Source organism: Podarcis raffonei, chromosome 12 (assembly GCF_027172205.1).
Source record: "Podarcis raffonei isolate rPodRaf1 chromosome 12, rPodRaf1.pri, whole genome shotgun sequence".
Taxonomy (NCBI): Eukaryota; Metazoa; Chordata; class Lepidosauria; order Squamata; family Lacertidae; genus Podarcis; species Podarcis raffonei.
In genome coordinates this window covers 36,721,294-36,743,406 of record NC_070613.1, presented here as the reverse complement: position 1 = coordinate 36,743,406, position 22,113 = coordinate 36,721,294, and the positions used below count along the sequence as shown (strand labels likewise).

General features: G+C 44.2%; 3 protein-coding genes and 1 long non-coding RNA gene across 4 annotated transcripts in view; 3 read left to right on the top strand and 1 right to left on the bottom strand.

Annotated features, from left to right (window-relative positions):
- Positions 1–4,221: 4,221 nt before the first annotated feature.
- Positions 4,222–5,277, bottom strand: LOC128423893 (uncharacterized). Its single transcript, XR_008332890.1, has 2 exons — positions 4,579–5,277; positions 4,222–4,426 (listed from the first exon to the last, which is right to left on the bottom strand). It is a non-coding gene; the product is annotated as an uncharacterized LOC128423893 (long non-coding RNA).
- A 125-nt stretch (positions 5,278–5,402) lies between these two features.
- HOXA9 (homeobox A9) lies at positions 5,403–9,058 on the top strand. Its single transcript, XM_053409453.1, has 2 exons — positions 5,403–6,304; positions 7,703–9,058. The coding sequence occupies exons 1-2, from the start codon at positions 5,752–5,754 to the stop codon at positions 7,939–7,941; spliced, it is 792 nt and encodes a 263-aa protein (XP_053265428.1). The 5' UTR covers positions 5,403–5,751; the 3' UTR covers positions 7,942–9,058.
- A 6,811-nt stretch (positions 9,059–15,869) lies between these two features.
- HOXA7 (homeobox A7) lies at positions 15,870–19,942 on the top strand. The gene is made up of 2 exons (XM_053410469.1): positions 15,870–16,607; positions 17,968–19,942. Exons 1-2 carry the CDS (start codon positions 16,229–16,231, stop codon positions 18,282–18,284), a joined length of 696 nt encoding a protein of 231 aa, XP_053266444.1. The 5' UTR covers positions 15,870–16,228; the 3' UTR covers positions 18,285–19,942.
- Positions 19,943–21,307: 1,365 nt separating this feature from the next.
- Positions 21,308–22,113, top strand: part of HOXA3 (homeobox A3) — a 52,031-nt gene continuing 51,225 nt past the window's right edge. Inside the window, exon 1 of the mRNA XM_053410458.1 lies at positions 21,308–21,401. The gene's annotated coding sequence lies outside the window, so the exon portion shown is untranslated. The remainder of the gene's footprint in view (positions 21,402–22,113) is intronic.

Sequence of the window (22,113 nt, the reverse complement as noted above, 5' to 3'; positions counted from 1 at the left end):
GGGGGCTTTCCCCACCCCACCCGCTCGGAATCTGTTTCTTTTGGGCATTGGTGTCTCTCCATATTTATCCGAAGCGGGATCCTTTCTCCTAAGGAAAGCGGCAGTGGGGAGCCCTCTTAATTAGGAGGCTGAGAACTGGTCGGTGGTTTAGGTAGTTTCATGTTGTTGGGGCTGGATCTCAATCTCTCTCTACAGCACGAAACTGCCTTAATTACTTCAGTTTGAAATCATCAACCGGGTCTAATAAGAATAAGAATAAGCGCCGGACTCCATCCGTAGCAATAGCGATACAATACTAATAATACCGCCTTTTACCGAAGAAATCTGGCAGGCTACCTTTCCTCGGCAGGCGTTAAGTCCCAATGCCATTGGTTTGCCTTCTGCGCGCCGAAAAACCCCGCGCCTTTCCGGCCGCCTCAATTAATCCATTTCAGCCAAGGTGGAAGAGGGGGGAAATGTTTCAAGGCGCTATTGGAGGAGACCTTCAAGCTTAGCTAGGATCGGTTGTCTTCGGGTTTTCTCAGGCAGGTTTCCTTCAAGGTCAGGTGCACTCTGCCAGTTTAGGAATGTCCAGATTTTATTGTCTAATCCGTATCATTGGATACTTTGATTATTGTCGCTGCTGTTGCTGGTGATATTATTCGCATTATTCGCAAAAATGTCTGTTGCCCTGCTTTCCTCCCTATGTACTGGGTGTGCTTCAGTTACTCCACTGTAAAGAGAGGGAATCTGGTAGCAATTTCCAGCTCTGCTTACTGGTTCTCTCTCATTATATTTTATTGAGCTATATTGTGTTATGAGGTTTCGCCGCCGGCCCGTTTGCGCAAACACACACACACAGCCCTTGCTCTCCCTTTACTTACAGTGGTGGCCTTCAGAATCACTCTGTTTTCTCTCCGCTGTTTCTCCCCCCACCCCGAAGCTAGAACAGTCCTTCCAATGTCTGCAGGGAATGCAGACCCTAAGGGCATAAGATGCGGAAAGGGGGAGCCCGGGGAGGCAGGAAAACTCGGGAGGGGGGACCCCAAGGATTTATCTGTAGCTCACAAGGCCTCGGTTACGATCATTATTGGAGTGTGTCCGGGCGCCTGCATTCCAATGAGGCGGAATAAGCAACAGCGACCTCGCTTGGGCTCGAGGCTGCGCTGTGCTGTGCTGTCGCCTTGCCATTTATGCGCAGCAGCCCAGCGAGAGGCGAAGGAGCTGCAGCGCCTTGTTTACACCGGATACACACATTGTTTACAGCTATTGTAAATGAACAAGACCTCTCCCTTCCATGTCCTGCGGTGGGTACGGGTGCGTGGGTATTGGGAAACGCACGGGAATATCCTTTATATTCTTTTTTTCCCCCTTCCCCCACCCTTCAAGTTTCCGAACGTTTCAGAGAACAATTAAAAAGGCTGGAGAAATCAGATTTGTTTAATTCTGCCTCCCACAAACACACACCGTCCCGTCAATTTTGGGGAGAGCCTTTGCCACGGTTGAATAATTTAAATGACAAGTTCACACGAGAAGTGCTTCGGGGGCATTGCTGCTTATAATATGGACATTGTGTGGTTATGTATGTGTCTGTGTTTGCACGAATGCACGTGCCTACGGCTTGGATCTAGAGGACGTACATGTTCCCACCACATGAATACAGAAAGAAGGCATTGCTGTATGCAAGCAGCTACCATGGCCAGCCTTCTGTATGAAGTCTGTGATTCTTCTGAATCATTCTACGATTGTTTGGTCACTTATCTCAAGCAAAGCTTATTTAAAAGCTAAAAACACAACAAAACAGACAAACCCAAGAACCCGGAATTCTCCATATCAGTGCGCAATACATTACCTCCTACAGAATATTATCCAAATCCTATTAGGACTACTTTTCTTTCTTTCTTTCTTTCTTTCTTTCTTTCTTTCTTTCTTTCTTTTTAAAAAGAGAAAACTCTATATGTCTCTGTGTGTACACACATATATATGTGTGCATGAATGAGAGGGAGAAGGGGGTGGAATATATGTGGGGGGGAGAGAGAAACATTAGTCAATTATATTGCTTAGATATGTTTAGGAACATACTGATTACTTCAGACTCTGTGTAAAATAAGTAAATAAAGTGCGAGCACACAGTTATAACCCTTAAACGGCGTTTTTATTTTTCCTTTGATCTGTCTGGTAGGTAGATTCAAGGGTTAAAACCTAATAATGTGTGTGTGTCTGTGTGTGTGTGTGTGTGTGTGTGTGTGTGTGTGTGTAACCAGATATAGTTATTAAAACTCTGAAGCTGCGACCATATATGCACACTAACTTGAAATAAATACTGTTGAGATCAGTATAACATTTTTTAACCTGGGCGAAAATTTCCCGAAATGGGCGAGACAGTGTATATGGGTTCTTTATATGTCACGGCTACCGTTCTGCACACACTTACTCGGGAGTAAGTCCCAAATTTATGTGTTCAGGGTAATGTCAAAAGACTGGTAGCCGCCTTATTCCAACCCGAAGCCTATTTCATTGGAGCTAATTAACAGTTCAAAGAAAGCAGGAATTCGGCTAATGAGGAGGCTTTCTCCATTTTCATATTATTTGTCACTAAATGGAAGTCAGCTATAGGTGCTACAAAGCCGAGCTATTAAAAAAAGATTCCTGTTTATACTGAAAATACAATATGTGCACCAAATGAAGAAAATGGCGAAGTACTTTGTATTTATCGCTTTCTATCATTTCGAAGGTGAATATAACAAATCAACTTTAAATTCTTTAATTTTAATGGTTCAGCAGCCAGCTTTTTAAAGGGAGCTCTGAAATGTTTATTCCTTTATTGTAACGCGAGCCTTACATTTCAAATTTCTACATGTCTACTCAAAAGTAAGTCCCACTGAGTTCAATGGCGCTTCTAGGTAACTGGGTAAAGAGACTGCAGACTGCAATTTTACCCAGAAGTAAGTCCCACTGAGCTTTAATGGGACTTACTCTGTAGTACGTGCCGGGGATTGCAGCTGGATCATTCCCGTTGTTTTCCACTCTCAAAGGCTTAATCCGGAATGAAAAGTCACTACCGCCTCTGAAACCCCAAAAAGTCATAAAAACATTTAGGAATCCTGCTGTTAAGATTATTTTTCTCCTTCGAGGAGGAAGGAAGTTCTGCCAGCATATTTCACAACAGCTGACTCTCGATTTTAAACAAAAATGACGTAAGACTTCCGTCTTTCCAGGAGAGAAACCGACTAATAATAATATTTTCCTCCTCTCTCCTGTTGAGGATATCGCACTAAGGCAATCACATACTTTAGCTGTAATTACATAGGAAGACATTTGTCTACATTTTTTTTTTTTAAGAAATGGCTTTGTTGATGCATGGGAAGAGATTTCCAGCAACGCCCCTGCGAAATTGTTTCTGCTGAGGATCTGTGAAATATTAATTGTTTCTTGTAATCTCGGGACCTTATGTCAAAAAAAGAGAACTGCCTGCTAATTTAAGTTTTTCTCAAGACTCAGCTATTGGAGAAGTATGAAAGGGGAAAAGAACGCTGACGTGATGTAAAGCTAATGAGAACCATACTTTTTGCGCTCACAATATTCACAGACGAATTTCATTAGCACGCGGTTTCCTTGCTATTTGCCCCGTCTCTAGCCTGACGAAGAGTTAAAAAAAATAAAAATAAAAATAAAATACAGAGATCCTTATTCTCTTCCCCCTCCTCCCAGTAGCAGAACACAGCATTTCTTTCCAAAGAAAGAAAGAAAGAGAAATAAATAAATAGGGGGGGGGGAGGAGACGTTTAGGAATCCTCCGGAGAAAGACAATGAATGCAAATGTCACCGACAATCCACCATTTAGTCATAACTTTAATCCACAACACTGGACTTGATCTGAGACCGTATCACCTTCTCCTTGTTTTTCCTAGACGGCGGTAACCCTCCGCCGCTTACAGAAGCCATATAAGAACGTGCCAGAGAGTAAATAACTATTTGCACCTCAAATCCGACGGCTCGGGAATGCGATCCGCCAGCGGGGATACTGCATAAAAATGCAAGGGCGAAAGAGGGTGCCCCTTTAAGGCAGGCGACAGACAGGATTTCTGCTCCTATTTTGCTTTCATGCATGCTTAGGAATTAATCGTCACGAAGAGTGTGTGAGTGTGTGTGTATAGTGTGTGTGTGTGTGTGTGTGTGTGTGTGTGTGTGTGTATTCCTTCCCCACCCACAGACAGACACACACACAGTCTCACACACTCACAGTCTCCAACATAGCTGTGCTTTATCCGGTTCTTGACAGAATGTGTAGTTACACTTCAGAGAGAGAGAGAGAGACAGAAGGGATAAAATGCCCAGTGGCCGTGGATCCCGCCGCAGTCAACTTGATCGAGGGGGATGTGTCCGCTCAGTTTTTCTCCCGCATAAAAGTTCTCTTCTGCATTCCTCCTCTTGACTTGGTCTCTTCCTTTTACCAAAATAAAATAAAATAAAATAAAATATAAAGGTTATCTGGTTGTCAAACCTGCATCAAAGAACAGGGCATCAAACAACTTCTTGATAAAATGTCACAATATTATTTAAAAGAAAAACAGCAAGAAGGATAATTGTCTCCCACACCTGCACGTTAAGCTAGTATCTGTGGCAGAATTTAAATGTGCCTGCGGTTCTTTGCCTTATTCTGCTGCTGGAATTATTTCGGGGGCTGCGCAGGGGGTGAGGGGAGGGAGAGAGAAGAGAAAGAGATTACTGAGGAGCCAGGAGGTGGGGGTTTGGGATTCCTGGTTGTGGGTCCGATTCCACAGTGAGGGATTCCTGGCTGTGGGTCCGAGGACTCTTAGATCGGAGGTGCAGATAAAGATGCAAATTTCGATATCGATTTGAGATCTCTCGCCCCGAGCCCCAGTTATCCTCCTGCTCTGTTGGGCGGTGGGCAGATTCCCTTTTGGAAAGGGGAATCGTGTTGGATTTGACTTTTCCCTGCCAGCCCCAGTTAGCTCTGAACTCAACGGCACAGTATTATTTACAGTGAGTTCCCAAACTAAACACAATAGTATAATTTAACCTTTCCAGGCACTCGTAAATTTTTACTGCTGTGAAACACAGCGATGCAAATGAATATGCTCGTAGTTACTGACTTAATAACAACCCCGTGGCTCCCGAAACAATAACTCCTTATGAAATATAATAAATATATATTTAAATACAGTATGCCGCCAATGTTATTTTGCTTTTTTATTGCTTCAATTATTGTATAATTTTATGTGAAGGTCTCCGATCACAAGGAGGGTAGCCTGTCTTTGTGTGTGTGTGCGTGAGTGAGTGAGTATGTGTGTGTATGTGTATGAGAGAGAGAGACTTGGCTTTTTTTTTTTTTTGCAAGGAACACGGACCATTGATGGGATGATTAATTATGATATAAAATAGTCCGCTTTAGAAAGGTGGCCATACCCAAAATTCTGATCTTTTAATCTCGATCAGCCACAATTAAAACAAATATTGCCGTACAAGTCGTCTATCCCTTTGCATAAAAACATATGGCTTTGCTATAAAAATGATGACGGGAAAACACTGACCCATTAATAGCCTGCGGACTGATTTATACTTTATTGTTCTGCTGCCCGGCCATGTGACGCGAGGCAGCCAATGGGCTGACAGGCAGCCTTCAACTTATTAGGTGACTGTACTTCTTCGTGAGGACCAAGTTGTTACATGAAATCTGCAGTTTCATAATTTCGCCAGGTCTTGCCTCTCCTTTTTTTGCACTGGGGCTGGGGCTGGGGCTTGGCTTGGATGGCTATGTCTTCTTCGGGGACGCTCAGCAACTACTACGTGGACTCTTTCCTCATCCACGACAGCGAGGAGCTGGTGCAGTCCCGCTATGGCTCGGCTTCTCTAGGTCAGCCGGCCAGGCAGGCGACCCTTGGAGACCACCCCGAGTTCACCCCGTGCAGCTTTCAGTCGAAAACCTCCGTCTTCAGCACTTCCTGGAACGCCGTGCACCCGCCGAGCGCTAACAATGTGCCCACCGTGTACCACCCGTACGTGCATCACCAGGCACCAATGGCAGCGCCCGACGGCAGGTACATGCGCTCGTGGCTGGAGCCCATGCCGGGCTCCTTGTCTTTCCCGGGCTTGCCGGCCAGCAGGCATTACGGCATTAAACCTGAACCGCTCACGGCCAGGAGGGGTGACTGTACCACCTTTGACACGCACGCTCTCTCTCTGACTGACTATGCTTGTGGTTCTCCTCCAGCTGATAGGGATAAGCAAGGCAACGACGGCGCGTTCTCGGAAAACAATGGCGAGAGCGAGGCGAACGGAGACAAGCCCCAGATCGACCCAAGTAAGTGCCATCCGCCTGGGCTTGGGCGGGAGGGTGGGTAGAGGGCTGGGTGTCGAGAGCCACCGTCTACCGTGAGCTATGCGGCAATGGCTGCTGGGTGGGTGACTGGGTGGGGGCTTCTGTGGTCATAGAAGAACGTCCAGCTGCACCACTGAGCTTCTCTCTATCTCTGTGTGTGTAGAATTGTGTGCGTAAAACGGGAATATGGTTGCGCATGCATATACGCGTGTATGTACATATTTGGTGCCACAGTCTTTGTAGGCTCACGGTCTAGGCAGCCAGCTAGGTCTGTGTGTGTTTCTCAGCGTCAAGGTGCCAGCAAAGTCCAGCATGACCTCCCTGTCGCAACAGTGTGCAGGGGTGCGTCACCAGCGTGTTTTCCTGGGCGCACGCTTCAGCTACAAAGCCACATTGGGGGGATGGGAGGAGAGAGCCGGGCTGTGTAGGGGGGGGGCGGCGTGAGAGGGTGGTGGTCGCGCACAACCCAAGTTACTTGGGAGAGGCGAGGAAAAACAAAACATTGGATGTGAATCTGATCCCTTTGTGACGACTAGCTGAGCTAGGAAAGCCAAGAACAACAACTGTTCTTGTGTGTGTGTGTGTGTGTGTGTGTGTGTGTGTGTGTCTTTTCCCTAACTTCATTTTAGCCCTCTGTTTGGCGACTGTTTATTCCACTCCTTTGCTTGTTGCTAACACCTTCGCTTGCCTTTAGAACTGAGCTAGCGGATCAATAGTGCAGGTACGGCAAATAATGCCAAATGCAAATGTGTGAGTGGGTGTTTTCCCACCTAAAGCAAGCCAGGCTTAGCCTGAAGAGAGGGCCGGGTGGGTGTGTTCCCTTATCTCCTTGAAAGCGCCCAGCGGTTATATAAGATAAGGTCAGAACTGGAAAGTGAAACATTTTCAGTATGACACTTATTCTCAGGGGTTGTGCACCGGTCCTATATTTTTTTTCCCGGAGGGAGAGAGGAGAGAGAGTGAAATCAGGGGGCTTGGCTGAGAGGAGGGTAAGCAGCAAAGGCAGGCTTTGAAATTACACCCTATATAAACACTATGAAGAAGTGAGGCGGTGGCCAGTGGGGTTCCCCCCTCCCTTTCTCTCTTGCTTTTTTTACTACGCGTAATTCTACGTGACCTTTTCCATGTGTCTCAGTTTGGAGTCCATTGTGTCTGACCCCATCCTGTATGTCTGTCCAAAGGAAAGGAATGTCGTAAACCACCAATATCAGGGCATCCATGCTCTTCAAAAGGAAGGTGGTGGCTTGGGGGTGGGAGGAGGTGCTGTTTGTGTGCCTATGGGGTGGAGATGCAGTCATAATAGCAGTGCGGGGGGGGGTGTTGGTGCGGGGTTCTGTCCTTCGCCAACTTAACCCGCCTTTGGCGTCGTTTTCCTTGCAGACAACCCGGCCGCGAACTGGTTGCACGCGAGATCCACTCGGAAAAAACGGTGCCCTTACACCAAGCACCAGACGCTGGAGCTGGAGAAGGAGTTTTTGTTCAACATGTATCTCACCAGGGACCGACGGTACGAAGTGGCCCGGCTCCTGAATTTAACCGAGAGACAAGTGAAAATCTGGTTTCAGAACCGGAGGATGAAAATGAAGAAAATCAACAAAGACCGAGCGAAGGATGAATGATGCTCGGCTTCCAGGTTTAATCACGTTTCAAACAGCAAAAATCTCCCCTTCCAGCGCAACGCAACACAATCCTCCCCTCTTCTGTTCCCAGCATACCCCGAGACTGTGTCCAGGCCTCCTGTGTTGTTGTCGTTATTATTATTATTATTAATATTATTTGGGGTTTCCCACCCCGTGGGGTTGTTGCTGTTGTTTTGTCCTTGGCCAATTCAGCTCTTGAATGTATCTCGCCAGCGTGCAGGGAGATATGGCTGTGCCCCGGTGCTATTATGGAGGTACCCAGATTTATCATTTTCTAATCATAGGAAAGGAAAGGGGGGCATTAAACTCGGAAGGCTGATCTGTTGGCTTGTCTAAATCTACCTGTCCTTCACGAAAGAAAGAAAGAAAAAAAGAAAGAAAGAAACTACCTTTTTAATGCACAATTCTTTACAGACTGTATAGGTTAGTCGACGTAGTTAATTTTATTTGCTCTTTGCGCGGCAGAGAGAGGTCTGCTCTAATACTTGAACACTGTGTTTTATTGTGGTAATTATATTTGTGACTCAATTTTTTGTGCTTGGGTGCTGTACCAGATGTGATTGTGTAAGCTAGGATTCAATTTGAACTCAGGTTGTTTATTATAAAGGTTGCATAGAGTATAGCTCGGTAGTGTAAGGAGTCCTTTTTTTCTGTATCATTATTAGACAATGAACCTTGGATTGTACCGGGGGGAAACCAATTCGTTCGCTCTCTTTCTATCCCAGCTTTTAAACACAAAAGTGGGGGACATGATCTGGGATAGCCAAGGACTTGTGGACCTCCCAGTTCTTTTGAAGCAAGTAATTTTCGTATGCACACTTGATCGATCGATCTATCTATATATATATAGTACAGTCTTCGTCAGTTGTATATATCATAATCTATATATTAAAGAAAGAAACCCTTAATAATCAGGCTAGCTTGAATCTTGTTTTTGCACCCGTGAGCAATTTTCAGATAACGGAGCTATACCTATATGTGAAAAAGAAGGTAACTACCTATGGTTTACGTTTTGAGTTTAATCGAATTTAATTGATTCTTATTGTAATGAAGTTTAATTTTATTGATAATAAATTATACACTCTAAAAAAACCTACCTTTTGGTTATTGTAGATTTGTATCGATTATTAACATAAAAAATAAAAAGTCCTGGACGTTATGTTTATGCAGAAGCTACACTGTATATTTTGCAATAGTTACCTCATGGCCTACTGACCAAATAGTTGTGTCCAGAATGATATTTAACTTTTTGCTAAATAAAATATATATTGATTCTTTTAAAAAAAATATTGTGCTGTTTTTAAGATTATTAAGAAGGCAAAACCTGCCCATCTTTACCTTTGGAGAGCAATCAAAATCCTAACACTGATCCTATAACACGGTTACTCAAAAGGAAGACCCACTCATTTTGATGGAACTTAACTTCCAAGCAATTATGGTTCACATGGCAAATCCTTCTCCCAAACGAAAACGCGAGTGGAATCTGGGAGAAGAAGACAGTGGAGTAATTCGGCCAGGCATGTTGCACCCAGGCTATCCAATGATTGCATAGAACCCTGAACTGGAAACTAAGGATAGTAACTAGCGTGGGTGTCTTTAATTACTTAAGATGCTGTGAAATAATAATAATAATAATAATAATAATAATAATAATAATAATAATAATAATAATAGAATTGATCAACATAAACCAAAGCAGCAGGACAAAATTTCGGTGACCTTTTGCAGGAATAATCTAGTTAGTACCCGCCCCTCTTTCAACTCTCATTTTAAAAAAATCAGCTTGGCTTCCAGAAGCAAATAATCCATAGAGTATGAAATTTCATCCATGTCTCTTCATAGAGAAAGCATTCCCAATGTAAAACCCATTCCAGCTGCTTTCTGGGTCTTCGGTGCATTCTCGCCCGCGAAATAAACACACCGCATTTGACGCAGCCAAAGATGGAGGCTTATCGTGCAACAATGGACGCTAGAAAGGTTTTTTTGTCGTTGTTTATAAAGTTCAGGTTAGAAAACCGGGCTGGTTGGCAAAGGGGTGTTGGTGATGGAGATTAACCAACACTTTAACAAATACATGCAGGCGATGGAGTGGGGGCGGGCAGTCCAAACGGATGAACAATAAAAGGAATTCTGACGCGTTGGGAGTTTAGTCGTGCCTCGGGCAGGCTCGGCTCTCCGCTCAGAAATTATTATCCTCCCCCATAAAAAAAAATACTAGTTAGAGCAGAGTTGTGCACAAGACCAAACAGGGACTCCTCTGTAGCTCATTGCAGAAGAGTTTATTTTAAAGGCACAAACAAGCCCGCACACTTCCAGCTAACAAGTCTTAGCTGAAGAAGCTGTTAAGAAAATTCAGAGCCATAGTGTGCCATAAAAGAAAATGACGGCTGTAACCGTTTATGGGGTGTAAAATGCTGCAGGGTTGAAGGCAAGAACTTTCAGTATCTCAGGCTTTGAAAATGTTCGAAGGTTCAGAGAGGCAAGGGAAATCACTTGGAGTTTTGTTGGCCTTTTTAATTTTTATTTTTAAAAATAAAGAAATCTCTGGTAAATTGCATTAAATCAACACAAAGCGAAACAGTTCTTGTCTGCAAAAACAAGGGTGGGGGAGTTCTAATTAATGCCTGTCCCAGTGGTTTGGGATGTTGCGACGCCCTCTGTTGTTGCAGACAGTGGGGACTTCAAAGAATTCCTCATTGGAAGTGCGTAATAAATGGCAGGTCTGCAAACTGTCTGGAATTCGGCCCTTAATGAGTTTACAACTGTCCAGCCACAATTAAGATTTTCTACAAAAGCCCTTTCATTTGTTTTGTCTGGCTGTTTTAGATAAAGCGGCTCTGCGGAAATAGCTCGTTTTTATTAGCCCTTTCCCCTCTGAAATGTAGGCTGTAAGGTGAACGTTTATCTTTAATGAATATACCGCTGGAACCTTTTCTATAATTGCTACTGCATGGCAAAGTAGATTACTGAAGCGTTTGCAGGGGTAGATATCAGCTATGTTTACACGTTCGTCAGATTCCTGCACCTATTTTATTGCTTGCGGTTACCAGGACAGAACAGCAGATGGCAGTGTTGTTCCACGAAAACAAGGGCGATTTCCGCCATGAAGCCAATGGAAAAAATTCTAAAATGTCGACTTCCTAGGAGCAGCATATGCGGTTTTGAAACTCCTGATTTGATATGAACAAAAGGCGATATTATATATGTCCCCACTACTAAAAGGAATACCTTAATGCTTCAGTATTTCGTGTTTCCATATTTAATACTCTTAAAAGTCAATAACTGCAATGGTAAAGTTCTCCGTCTGTAACTATTAGTATTAGTATTATCATGCCAGTTCTGTACAGATTGATATTTTCCCCTCTCAGCTTGAAGCATGCTTCAAGAATACTGCTAATTTGACCGCAGCAAGAGCAAATAATATGTCGTGCGCCTGAGTGCACGTATCAAACACATGTACAGTGGGAATATATTTGCACAGTTTAAGCTTATACAGATGCATTTGGGTGAAACATCCCGTGTATATTGTAATCGACTAATGAAAATGCATAACGGATATATAATGTAAGGGATATATAATGCAGAAAGTCAAAGCAGATATTCTCACACAATATAATCGTTTGTATTAACCCGTTCATGGCTTAGGCAATTTGCCTGGGAATCTGCCCCAATGAATGCAGCAAGGCTTCTTACCTCAGAGTAGACCTGTATAGGACTGCACTACGCAATACTGAGGCCGCATAAGCAATTTTTATAGCCGGGAATCTCAAAGCGCTTGGAATGCGGATGCTGGCGATTGAATCGCGGCAGAGTTGTTAAAGAAACATGCTCAGTGTGTATTTAAAAAAACCAACAACAACACACAGTTAGACGTGGGTTTTTAATTATTTTTTTTTAATGCTCCGATCAATTTTTTAAAAAGGTGTTTATTAGGAGTAAACAGTTTTCACATTGCAATGGGAGAGCTTTTGAATTGCTGAACATGGATGGCTCCATCTTAATCTCTTATTCAGCCAGTGATCCCGGCCTTTGGTTCCATTCTGCTCTGGGCCAGAATCCTTCGGAAACCACGTTCTTTTCACCGGGCTCTAAGTTGGTGGCTCGGCAACAAAATTTAATTTGAAAATTATTTACCGGCCACTGAATTTCTTCACCAGATGTCTTTGAGGCAGTTAAAGGCTCCAGCTCGCTTCCTTAAGCAATTTCATCTCTGTGGGACCCGGTTTAATTATGCAATGCAGATGATAACAGTTCTAATACACCGCAGGACTAAGATGCCTGTACGAATCTAGGCTGGAACTCTTACGGCATTTTATTTACTCTTTCATATGTGTGTGTGTGTGTGTTGTATTGTATATATTGTATATATTGTATACACACCTCTCCTTCACTTCTGAATTCTACGGCTCCATCGATTAGTATATGAGCCATATACACAAACATACATACCGAAGATGAATTGACTCGATGTTTGTGAATAAATAAGACAATCAAACCACAAATGTGTGCCTACTGTACCGAAATTAAGAGCCAAGAAAGACAAATAACATTATTGGGGAAATGCTTTAAGTTTGCGTCTTTTTCCCCTGCCAAAAAAAGAAAAAGAACGTTTAGCCGTCAAATGACCCACTAAATGTGATTATCAAACATATTTCATTGTAATTCCTTAATAGGAATCTAGGAGGATAAAACGAACAACCTGATTCCTAAAAAACACTGGAAATTTATTGTGCATTTATTTAGGATGGAACTTACATATACTGTACTTAATACAAATCCCCAGTAGAAAATGTCGTTTATATGAACGAAGGACTGGTCATGGCAGCTTTTAATGTTAATTCTTATTGTCTCGTGTGTACTTTTAATGTAGCTTGTCCTCAATGACTTCAGCTACAGTAAAATGCAAACACGAATATATACATTTGTTGTAAGTAATTTGGACAATGGAGGGAATAAAGAAGGCAGCTAAAACAGCGGAATAATACCCCAAGTCCAAATTGCAGAAAATTCTTTGCTTGATTCCAAAATAAACCACCCTGCAGAATGACCAGTTGGTGTGTGTGTTTTTAAATCATCTTCTTTATTTTTAACTTTTTATTCTGTGGGTGGAGGTTGTTTTTAAACGAGGTTTGTTTAGAGAAACCTAGAAAGCAGCAGTTTCTAGGTTACAATTTTTTAAAGGGGGCGGAGAGGGCGCTTTGGATGGAATGAGTGACCTGGGGAAAACTTTAAATAATTAAGCAGTATCCTTTCCACCGTATCTTTTATTTTTAATTTTTAAGTGGGATGGAGGATAGAGGCATCTTCTAAAACTGGACACCATTAAATTTCCGCATTCATGTACCGGTAATGTATCCCGGAAACATGGCTTAGAAGTGAATAATCATTTTCCCCCTCTTTTTTGCTATTTATACTGGAAGTCTGTACTTTGGAGGTGATTCGGAGCTCATTGCGAAGGGACATTCAGTTTAGCGAGGGTTAGTCCTGAGACTTTATTATAAAACGCCCTATTTCCTGGAGGGGAGGCCGTGGACAACGGTGTGTGTGTGTGATGGCCTTCCCAATTTAAGTAGCGCTTCCAAAAAGTGACTTTAGGCAAACGCGATTTTAAAATATATTTATATAATCCCAGCAGAACTGAGAGAGACACGCGTCTAAGAAAGCAGTGTGCGGTTTGATCCTCCCAGACCTCGGCCTCAAAGCTAGTTGCACTTAACGGTGTCCTTTAAAGACTCATCGATAAAATTCTGTCTTGCTCTTATCAATACCCAAGTCTAGACTGCCGGTTCTGTTTGCTGCTGCTTTCTTCTGGCATCTTGGCTGCGTTGTCACCAGAGGAGCAATTTATTGGCAGAATGCCGTCTAATTCCGCTTCTTTGATCTGGCTCGTCGTCTTTGGCAGGTCTTTCGCCTTCCCTTCTAACTTCTTAGCCCTTTTTTATTTTTCTCAGGAGGCTTTTCTTTCTTTCTTAAAATTTCAAGGTGTTTTTTTTTTTGAGGGGGTGTCATTATTATTGTAGCCCCGCAATCTTGCACCACACGCCTCTCCCCCCCCCCAACACACACGTTTTCTTCCTTTGGGTTTGACAGCCATCTTGGTGCCTTGACCGATCTTGGCGGAATGAAAACCAAAGACGTCTGTCGATGCAACCAGACTGTTCTCTCCCAGGAATAGCAAAGCAAACCTCGAAGGGCGGTCTCCGTGCCCAGGACCTGCTCCAGTCCATATCACTGATTGTGAAGACGAGTTCATGATAATAATGTTCTTCCTTTCCAAAACTGTACACCAACACCTCTCTCTAGCCCCTGTTGCACCCGGGCCTCCTCAGGCCCCTTAGCTGAGCCCTCCCCCCCTCCTTCCCTCCCCTGGGTTGCCAAAATGTGTCCCTGCGAAATATGGGCCAGGCATAATTTTAAACTGGTGAGAACCTCTTTGTACACACAGGATACCAAACTCTATAATCTAAAGGGAGAATTTCCGGGGCAATCTCATTGTCCTCCTTCCAGTTTATGATGTGCAATATAGCAGGGCAGTAAAAGCTGTCTTTACCAAAACTCTCCCGTCTGAGGGAAGGAAACTAGTTTTACGATCCGTTTTAAAGGAAGGGTAGGGCGCAACATCCTCAATGGCGTGTCCTCTTATTGCTTGGTGGGGGCCGAGTGTTTAGAAATTAAGGAGCTGCCTTATCCAAGATCTGGGACACACACACACATACACACATATGCCACCGCTCTCGACACCACCAACACCACCACATAAAACCAGAGGTAGGTATTTATTTACCCCGGGGGCGGGGGAGGAAAAAGAAGAAGCCAGGATGAAACAAAGAAACCTGAGTCCGCATCCCAAGTCTCTTCGATTTTTTTAAAAAATAAGAGGTGCTGAAAGTCCGTTTGTTTTTATTTTATTTCCCACTGTATCATTTTGGGGGGGGGGGGTTGGCTGAAATATGCATGCTAATGGATAGAAGAAATCCGCACTAGTAAAGGCAGATCGGCTGCATTATCACCGAAAAACAAAAACAAAACAAAACTCCCTCCTGGATATAAACCTTCCTGGAGTAAGAGGAACAGGCAAAAGTAGACACATGCCTTCATCTTTCTTCTCCTTCTTCTCCTTCTTCTTCTTCTTCTTCTTCTTCTTCTTCTCCTCCTCCTCCTCCTCCTCCCCCCCTTTCTTTTTAGGAAAGATACCCACCCGTCCTCCCTTAGATATGCTGTGCTTTTTCTCTGTTTGTGTTTTGTTGCTGAGGAAGAGAATTTGGCAAAAGAGGGAGAGAGAGATGATAGAACACGTATTTAGCAACCCTTCACTCATCTTGCCAGCAGCGATTAGCCGAATATGTCTGTCAATATCTTAATAAATCTGCGAGCAAATTGGGAAGCCTCTCATATAAATATTTCACTCTTTCCTTTCCTGAGGAAAAATAAATGTGAGCAGGATACAGAAGGATTTGCCAAATGAGTTCATTCAGACACACACACACTTGAGATAGACAGACGCAGATAACACATCCTGCATAATGGTGGTGGTTGTTTTTACTATGGGGGTATTTTTATGGGCACCTTGCCTTTGTATTTTATTTTTTAATGTACTTTCCCTCCCGCAGCTCTACCCCTCCCCTTTCGGAATATGGAAAAGCTGAAAGGCGGAGAGAGATAAGAAACAAGAAAAACAAACAGGAAACATACATGGAAACTCAGAGTTTTGTTTGTGGTTTATTTCCAGCTCTGCAGGAAATATGACTGAGGAGTGGGGTATATGGAGGAGCAGAACAGAAACGCTTTTTCCTCCCCTTAAAAGACAAAAAAAGACGAGGAGAAAAGGGGTAGAGAGGATAAAGACGCAAAGAGGAAAATGTGTATTTCAAAACACTGGGTTGACGTTTCTTATTCTAGCTTCGCTCTGCCTCGGGGCTGATCTCGGCGCTCCCTCGGCTTTATCCGGAGTCGCTCCGGGAACCCGGGCCCCGTTGGAGCTGCCCGAGGGGCCAAGTCTCCCCCTCGCCTTCGAATCGGCCAGGCGTCGGCTCGATCCTCTTCCCCTTCCATCATAGGACCTTGTGAGCCACCCTGATCTATACCACCTGTGATGCAGGAGGAGATTGGAGGATGGGGTCATATGACTGGTCACGTGGTGGAGGCAGCTCAGTCCAAAAGAAAATGGGGTTTGGTGTAAATCTGGGGGTGTAATGTTATCATATATCACGCTACCTCGTAAAACCGACACGGAAGCCTACCGGACCACAAATCACCGGTCAAAATTATGAGTTCTTCGTATTATGTGAACGCTCTTTTTAGCAAATATACGACGGGGGCTGCTTCTCTCTTCCAAAATGCGGAGCCCACGTCTTGCTCCTTTGCTACCAACTCGCAGAGAAGCGGCTATGGACCAGGCGCTAGCGCGTTCACCTCCTCCATGCCTGCCTTGTACAACGTGAACAGCACCATATATCAAAGCCCGTTCTCTTCCGGATACAGCCTGGGCTCCGATGCCTACAACCTGCATTGCTCCTCTTTTGATCAGAACATTCCCGTCCTTTGCAATGACTTAACCAAACCCAGCTGTGACAAAGCGGAGGACAGCAACCTGCACAGCCAGGCGGAGAGTAATTTCCGGATATACCCCTGGATGAGGTCTTCAGGTATGGGGGAGGAAGGAAGGGAGGGAGGGTGGGAGGGAGGTGCGGGACAAAACCGAGGTGCGGGCGGGGAAGGCCGGGCGGGGGGGGGGGGAAGCGTTGGATTGAAAGCGCTGCCAAGCAGGCGAATGGCAACTTCCACGCGGGTGCGGGGGCAACTTCCACGCAAGGAGCGCGCGCGCGCCTGCCCTGCCTGCCTGCTTTTAATTAGAGCAAGCGGCGCCATTGCGCAGAAAGCCCGTGGCATTGTATGTAAATGAGTCTCATAAAACTTTTTATTGCCCAATTAATGGGTTCTAGCCTCGTAAATTTATTTAACTCTCTCTTTCTTTCTCTTTCCCTCCCCTGATATGGAATGGGAGCGTTGGGTTGAATTTTTGGTCGGGGCCCTAGGGAAATATGGGAAGGGTGATGGCGAAGGTGGCCGGAGACTGGCAGGGAGAGAGCCTCGCTTCTCCTCGCCCGCACTGGCGAAGGAGGGGGGGGAGTAATGCTGAGTGGGAGAAAAGCCGGGGGTGCGGACTGGGGTGGGGGACGTATCAGAGAGAGAGAGAGAGAAAATATGAGGGGGAAAATGGATCTTTCTATTCTTGGAGTGAGCGAAAACGTTTGATTCCCTATTATTTATCTCACCCACCCTCCGCAAGAAATATAGACGGTGAGTGGTAGGCATGTCAATAAAGAAAGGGGTTATTGGAGCGACGCAAACCCGAACCTGCAGTTCATTTTGCGGGAGGACAGGAAGACCTGCTCTTTTAACTGGGAGCGAAAGCGAGCCCTGAGTTCCAGACACCGCTTTGACTTCCGCCAGAGTCTGGAATGTGGCGGGCAAAACCGGAGAGAGTTTGCTTTCAGTCAATCGCCCTCTTTTCCCCGCCTGGGTTTATTTATTTAAACTACATGGTTAAAACCCTAATTCCTCCACCCACCCAGTCTCTCCCGGCTTGTCGCCTTTGCCCGGGGCACTTGAGGGAAAGCTAAGCCTTCAGTTTTAGTATACTGTGCAGGAAGTCAGTGGGATTTGCTTCCGAGTAGACGTGTCTCAGAGTTGGACGGTCAGCTTCTACCCACTGGCCAGGAAGTTACGCCTTACTGGACTCAATGGAGCTTACTTCTGAGTAGCCTTGAAATGCTGCTGTCCCTTTCCCAGATATATATATACACACACACATACATATATATTTATTGGGGTAGGGGGGTGGGACTCGTGTGTGTGTGTGTGTGTGTGAGAGAGAGAGAGAGAGAGAGAGAATAGGAAATAGGAGGGTTTTGTTTTTTATTTGTTTGCAAGCTGTTGTAAAACTATTTCCTGGTCCTCTAACTTCGGTGGTTCTTCCCCGGCCTCCCCAAATCCTTTCTTCAGGTCCGGATAGGAAGAGAGGGCGTCAGACCTATACCCGTTACCAAACTCTGGAGCTGGAGAAAGAATTCCATTTCAACCGCTATCTGACCCGGAGGCGGCGGATAGAGATCGCCCACGCCCTGTGCCTGACCGAGAGGCAGATCAAGATTTGGTTTCAAAACCGGCGCATGAAATGGAAGAAGGAACATAAAGAAGAAGCTGGAGGCGGCGGCGGCGGAGGCAGCGGCGCCCCGGCGGCCAACGACAGCACATCAGCTACTGCCTCTGTGGAGAAAGTAGAGGAGGAGGAGGAAGAAGAGGAAGAGGAAGCGGAATGAACGGACAACTCCCCCCCCTCTCCCGGGCTCTCGCTCGCCGGAGCCCAGCGCTCGTCTTCTGTATGCACGTGACATTGTAAACGCTCTCTTCAAATAATAATTAAAATCTATTTAAAAAAAGGAGACCCTTGCAATCGCCAGTTCCAATTATAAGGGATGGGGGGAGAGGTGAGTTCACCTCGACTGGCCCTTCCGCATTCCCAGAGCATCCGAGACACAGCTCTGTGTAAACTAAGAGTAAAATTATCACTTGAACACCCGGACCAGTTTGGCTGTGAATGTCCAAACCTGTTGTATTATTATTTTTTGTTACATGATAGACGGATAGATTTTTCTCCCCGCCCTGATATCTGTGAGGGGAGGGGGGTGTCGTAACTTGCACATAATAAGAAAAAGAGAAAGGGGGAAAAACGCTGGGGGAGCCCCATATAGTTTAACTTCCAAATAAACTACCCGACTGTACTGGTCCCAATCAATCGCTAAGGGACAAGTGCATTAGGCTCACACTCAAACTACCTAATTTACGCTGAGGATCGATGTACTTCCAGTTACTGAAATTTTTTGTTGTTGTTTCTTTGTTTAAAATAACCTGAAGAAGGATTTGGGGCGGGTGGGGAATTTCGAATTCCATGCGGGGGAAAAACAATGACTTAAACCACTACACTCAGCTGCAGTGATTTGTACTACCTATTTTCCAAACTACCTATTATCTAGCTCCGCCTACCTATCTTCAAAATTATGCTGTATTTTATTAATGCAAAAAGGAAAGATGACAATACTTAAAGCGGGCTTCCTTCCAGGACCTGAAGCGTAGCGCATAAGGTATAAAAGGGAAAACAATTGCAAAGGGAGGCCTTCCCAAGTCCGCCACAGGATTTGATGCCTGGTATTGTTGAGTATAATTTAAAGTTTTTAAATAATAATAATAATATATTTATTCTAAGGCTGTTATTAAGTGGAAACAATATGCTGCAATGTAAGCTTTCGTCACACAAGTCTTCGCCAGGCCGAATTTGATGGAGGTTAAACCATCGCAATGGATTTGTACAAAGCGGTTTCATCGCGTCCTTTTTGTGCGGCTCTGTTCATGGCCGATTTAGTGTTCCCTTTTGAGTTTTCTACCATTCTGCTTGATGCAACTGAAAAAAACACAAAGCAACAAATTGAAAAAAAGATGTGAATTTAAGCACCGGCCACATATACCTATTCTCAGCCCCCTGATTCCCTTCTCCCTATTGCCAGAAAGTGTTAAGTCTGAAGCAACGTTAATTTTCATAACAATGAACGAATATTGTATATTGGATCGAGGGAGGCTTGAGCCATTTCTGATTTTCTTGGACCTCATTGATAAATATACCATGTCATCTGCTGGGAAGCCTGTACTTGGTTAGGCAAACTTTGTAGCATGAAGCAACGTCGACAATTCTGTATAAATAAATTCTGCCTTGAAAGTTTTGGCTAAACTTTATTCATAAAATGTACGTTACAATGTGTTTTTCCACTGTGAACATTGAGGTATCTCGTGTTAAAATTGAAGGGGGCGGGAAGTGCGTGTGTGTGTGCGTCTGCGTGAATATTCTTCGGAGGTGCTGTCGTGTATCGCCCACGTTCGATGTGTTTTATGTTACACAGAAATAAAAAAATGCTTGTTGACAAAATATCCTCTCTTTTTTATTATTAAAAGTTACATATCTATATAAACATTTATATACACATCTAGGCACGCATGCAAACCCGCATCCAAATGCGAAAGTCCCGAGTATATACAAAACAACCCAAAGCAACTAACTATAACTCTGTCAACCTGTTACTTGGAAATAAATGTTAATATAATCACTAAGATCTGCTCTCACAGTGATCTACTTTATATATGAGAATGAGCGAGCGGGCTGCTAGCCACCCAGCAAGCAACCCAAATATTACTTGGGCGGAAATCTCGTGGATTGCAATCAGAGTTCCTTCCCTGTAGTGTAATGGGGATATAAAAGAGAGATTTTGCTTAAGATGAGTCTACTGGTTCGTTGGAAAACATACATCTGATTTCGAAGTAGGTCCTAATTAACTAATTCAGGATTTGTTTTCAAACGCCTCTCGCGAGGTATACATAGGCTGGTATAGTCCGCACTTTGGAGAGGAAGTCACTGAAATTTCTGGAATGGAATGACTATAAGGCGCTTTAAGGCGCCGTCTGGAGGGTGCACGGTAGCTCCCAGAACACGGAATTAAGGACAATGCCATCAGCAAAGATGTAACACGTAGAGAACCTATTTCCACAGCATATTCCCAAAATATTTCTCCTACGAGCAATTTTTCTCCCCGCCCCCTTTTTATTCATTTAAAGCAAAACTGAGTGCTATCTCTCATATATATATATATATATATATATATATATATATATATATATATATGGAAAGATAAATAAGAGTGGTGAGTGAATAAGGGCAGATTTCCTGCTGCTCCGTTAAAAGCGTGTGGCAGAGTTTTAATATTCCCCCTGTTATAAAATACAATTCAAAAATTGTCCAGACTGTGGGTCCTTTAAAAAATCGAGAGCTTGCCTCTCTGGTAAAATGGCGCCTCTCTAAGTCCTGCCTCTTTCTTAGTGAGGAGGAAAGAGCCATAAATCCGTTGTTGTTTATGAAAATTTACAACTTTGCAATACAACTTTATGAGTGGTTCCGTTCCTCCATTGGTTGCCGGTGGTCATGTGGATGGCAACCGTGAACATGAACTTTTTTATAATTTCCCTGGCGAGAATAGAGCTGCATTCTTTTGCTCAGCTCTGTCCTGCTTCGGATCTCTCTGGCTTTTCAGTCCCCCCCCACCTCCACCACCCCCGATTTTCATTTGTCCTTTGTAAGTCAATAGGGAGCCGGGTGGATGGAGGTTCAGAGCAGGCAGTCGCCTAGAACGCAGGTCTTGGATGGCAATTTCCAGTTCCTCCGCCGGAAGGTGTGGCATATTGGATTCAAAGCGCTGGAGTGGCAGATTTTCAACTCGCAACCTGGCTAATTTCCTGCTTCTTCTGGCACCAAAAGGAGGGCGATTCGTCTCCGGTGCAGCCAAAGCGACAGCTGTCAAAGTAGCAGGGGCTCCTGCAAGCCAGAACCTAAAAAGGTGAGAAATTCAGAGAACTACCCGCATGAGCGAGCAACCCCTGTTATAACATTAGACTAGACAAACCTGGAAAATCAGCATCCTTCTCTGAAACAGATTAGACATAGAATGTTGATCCGCCAAAGGTGCGATGGTGCCAATTGCCTCTCTAAGCTTCCTGGATTGTGCCGGGTGCAATCAAAACAGACCAGAACTGCTAGTGAGCCTGTAGACATGCTATTTTAGCACCGGCTGCAGCTACATTTGCTTAAGAATAACCTGTATTTTTTTGAAGCTACGGGAGATTTTAGAAACCGTCTCATTAAATGCTGCGTTGATAGTAAGGCAGAGCTGGAATGCTTCTAAAATGTGAATTTAAGCAAAGCGGGTGCGTTTTGACTTTTTGTGTTTAATGTGTGGTTGTTGTTGCTATGAGATCTGTCGATGTAAATAGAGAGTTTAGGAACTTATCGCTTCATTTTAGATGTTAGGTGGAAATTAATTCCGGTAACGTCAGAGGTTAGATTATGCATGCACTGGATTGCTCCATCTTCAGATGAAGAAGTACGTACAATAGCATGGTAGTCACGTATATCGTATGGCGCCTGGATAACATTAGGAGCTTTTTAAAATCCCGAAATGCAGCTTGTTCCTTAATGATAACTAAGGATTAAATGCAATAAGGAAGCTTACTTCAGAATCACAAAATGCGGCTTTTTGTTTGGTGGAGACG

Excerpts from the sequence above, each read along its gene's own strand:
- HOXA9 (XM_053409453.1), top strand. The coding sequence starts at position 5,752 with ATGGCTATGTCTTCTTCGGGGACGCTCAGCAACTACTACGTGGACTCT. Across the intron at positions 6,305-7,702 it reads CAAGCCCCAGATCGACCCAA|ACAACCCGGCCGCGAACTGG; the intron begins GTAAGTGCCATC and ends TTTTCCTTGCAG.
- HOXA7 (XM_053410469.1), top strand. The coding sequence starts at position 16,229 with ATGAGTTCTTCGTATTATGTGAACGCTCTTTTTAGCAAATATACGACG. Across the intron at positions 16,608-17,967 it reads CCCCTGGATGAGGTCTTCAG|GTCCGGATAGGAAGAGAGGG; the intron begins GTATGGGGGAGG and ends TCCTTTCTTCAG.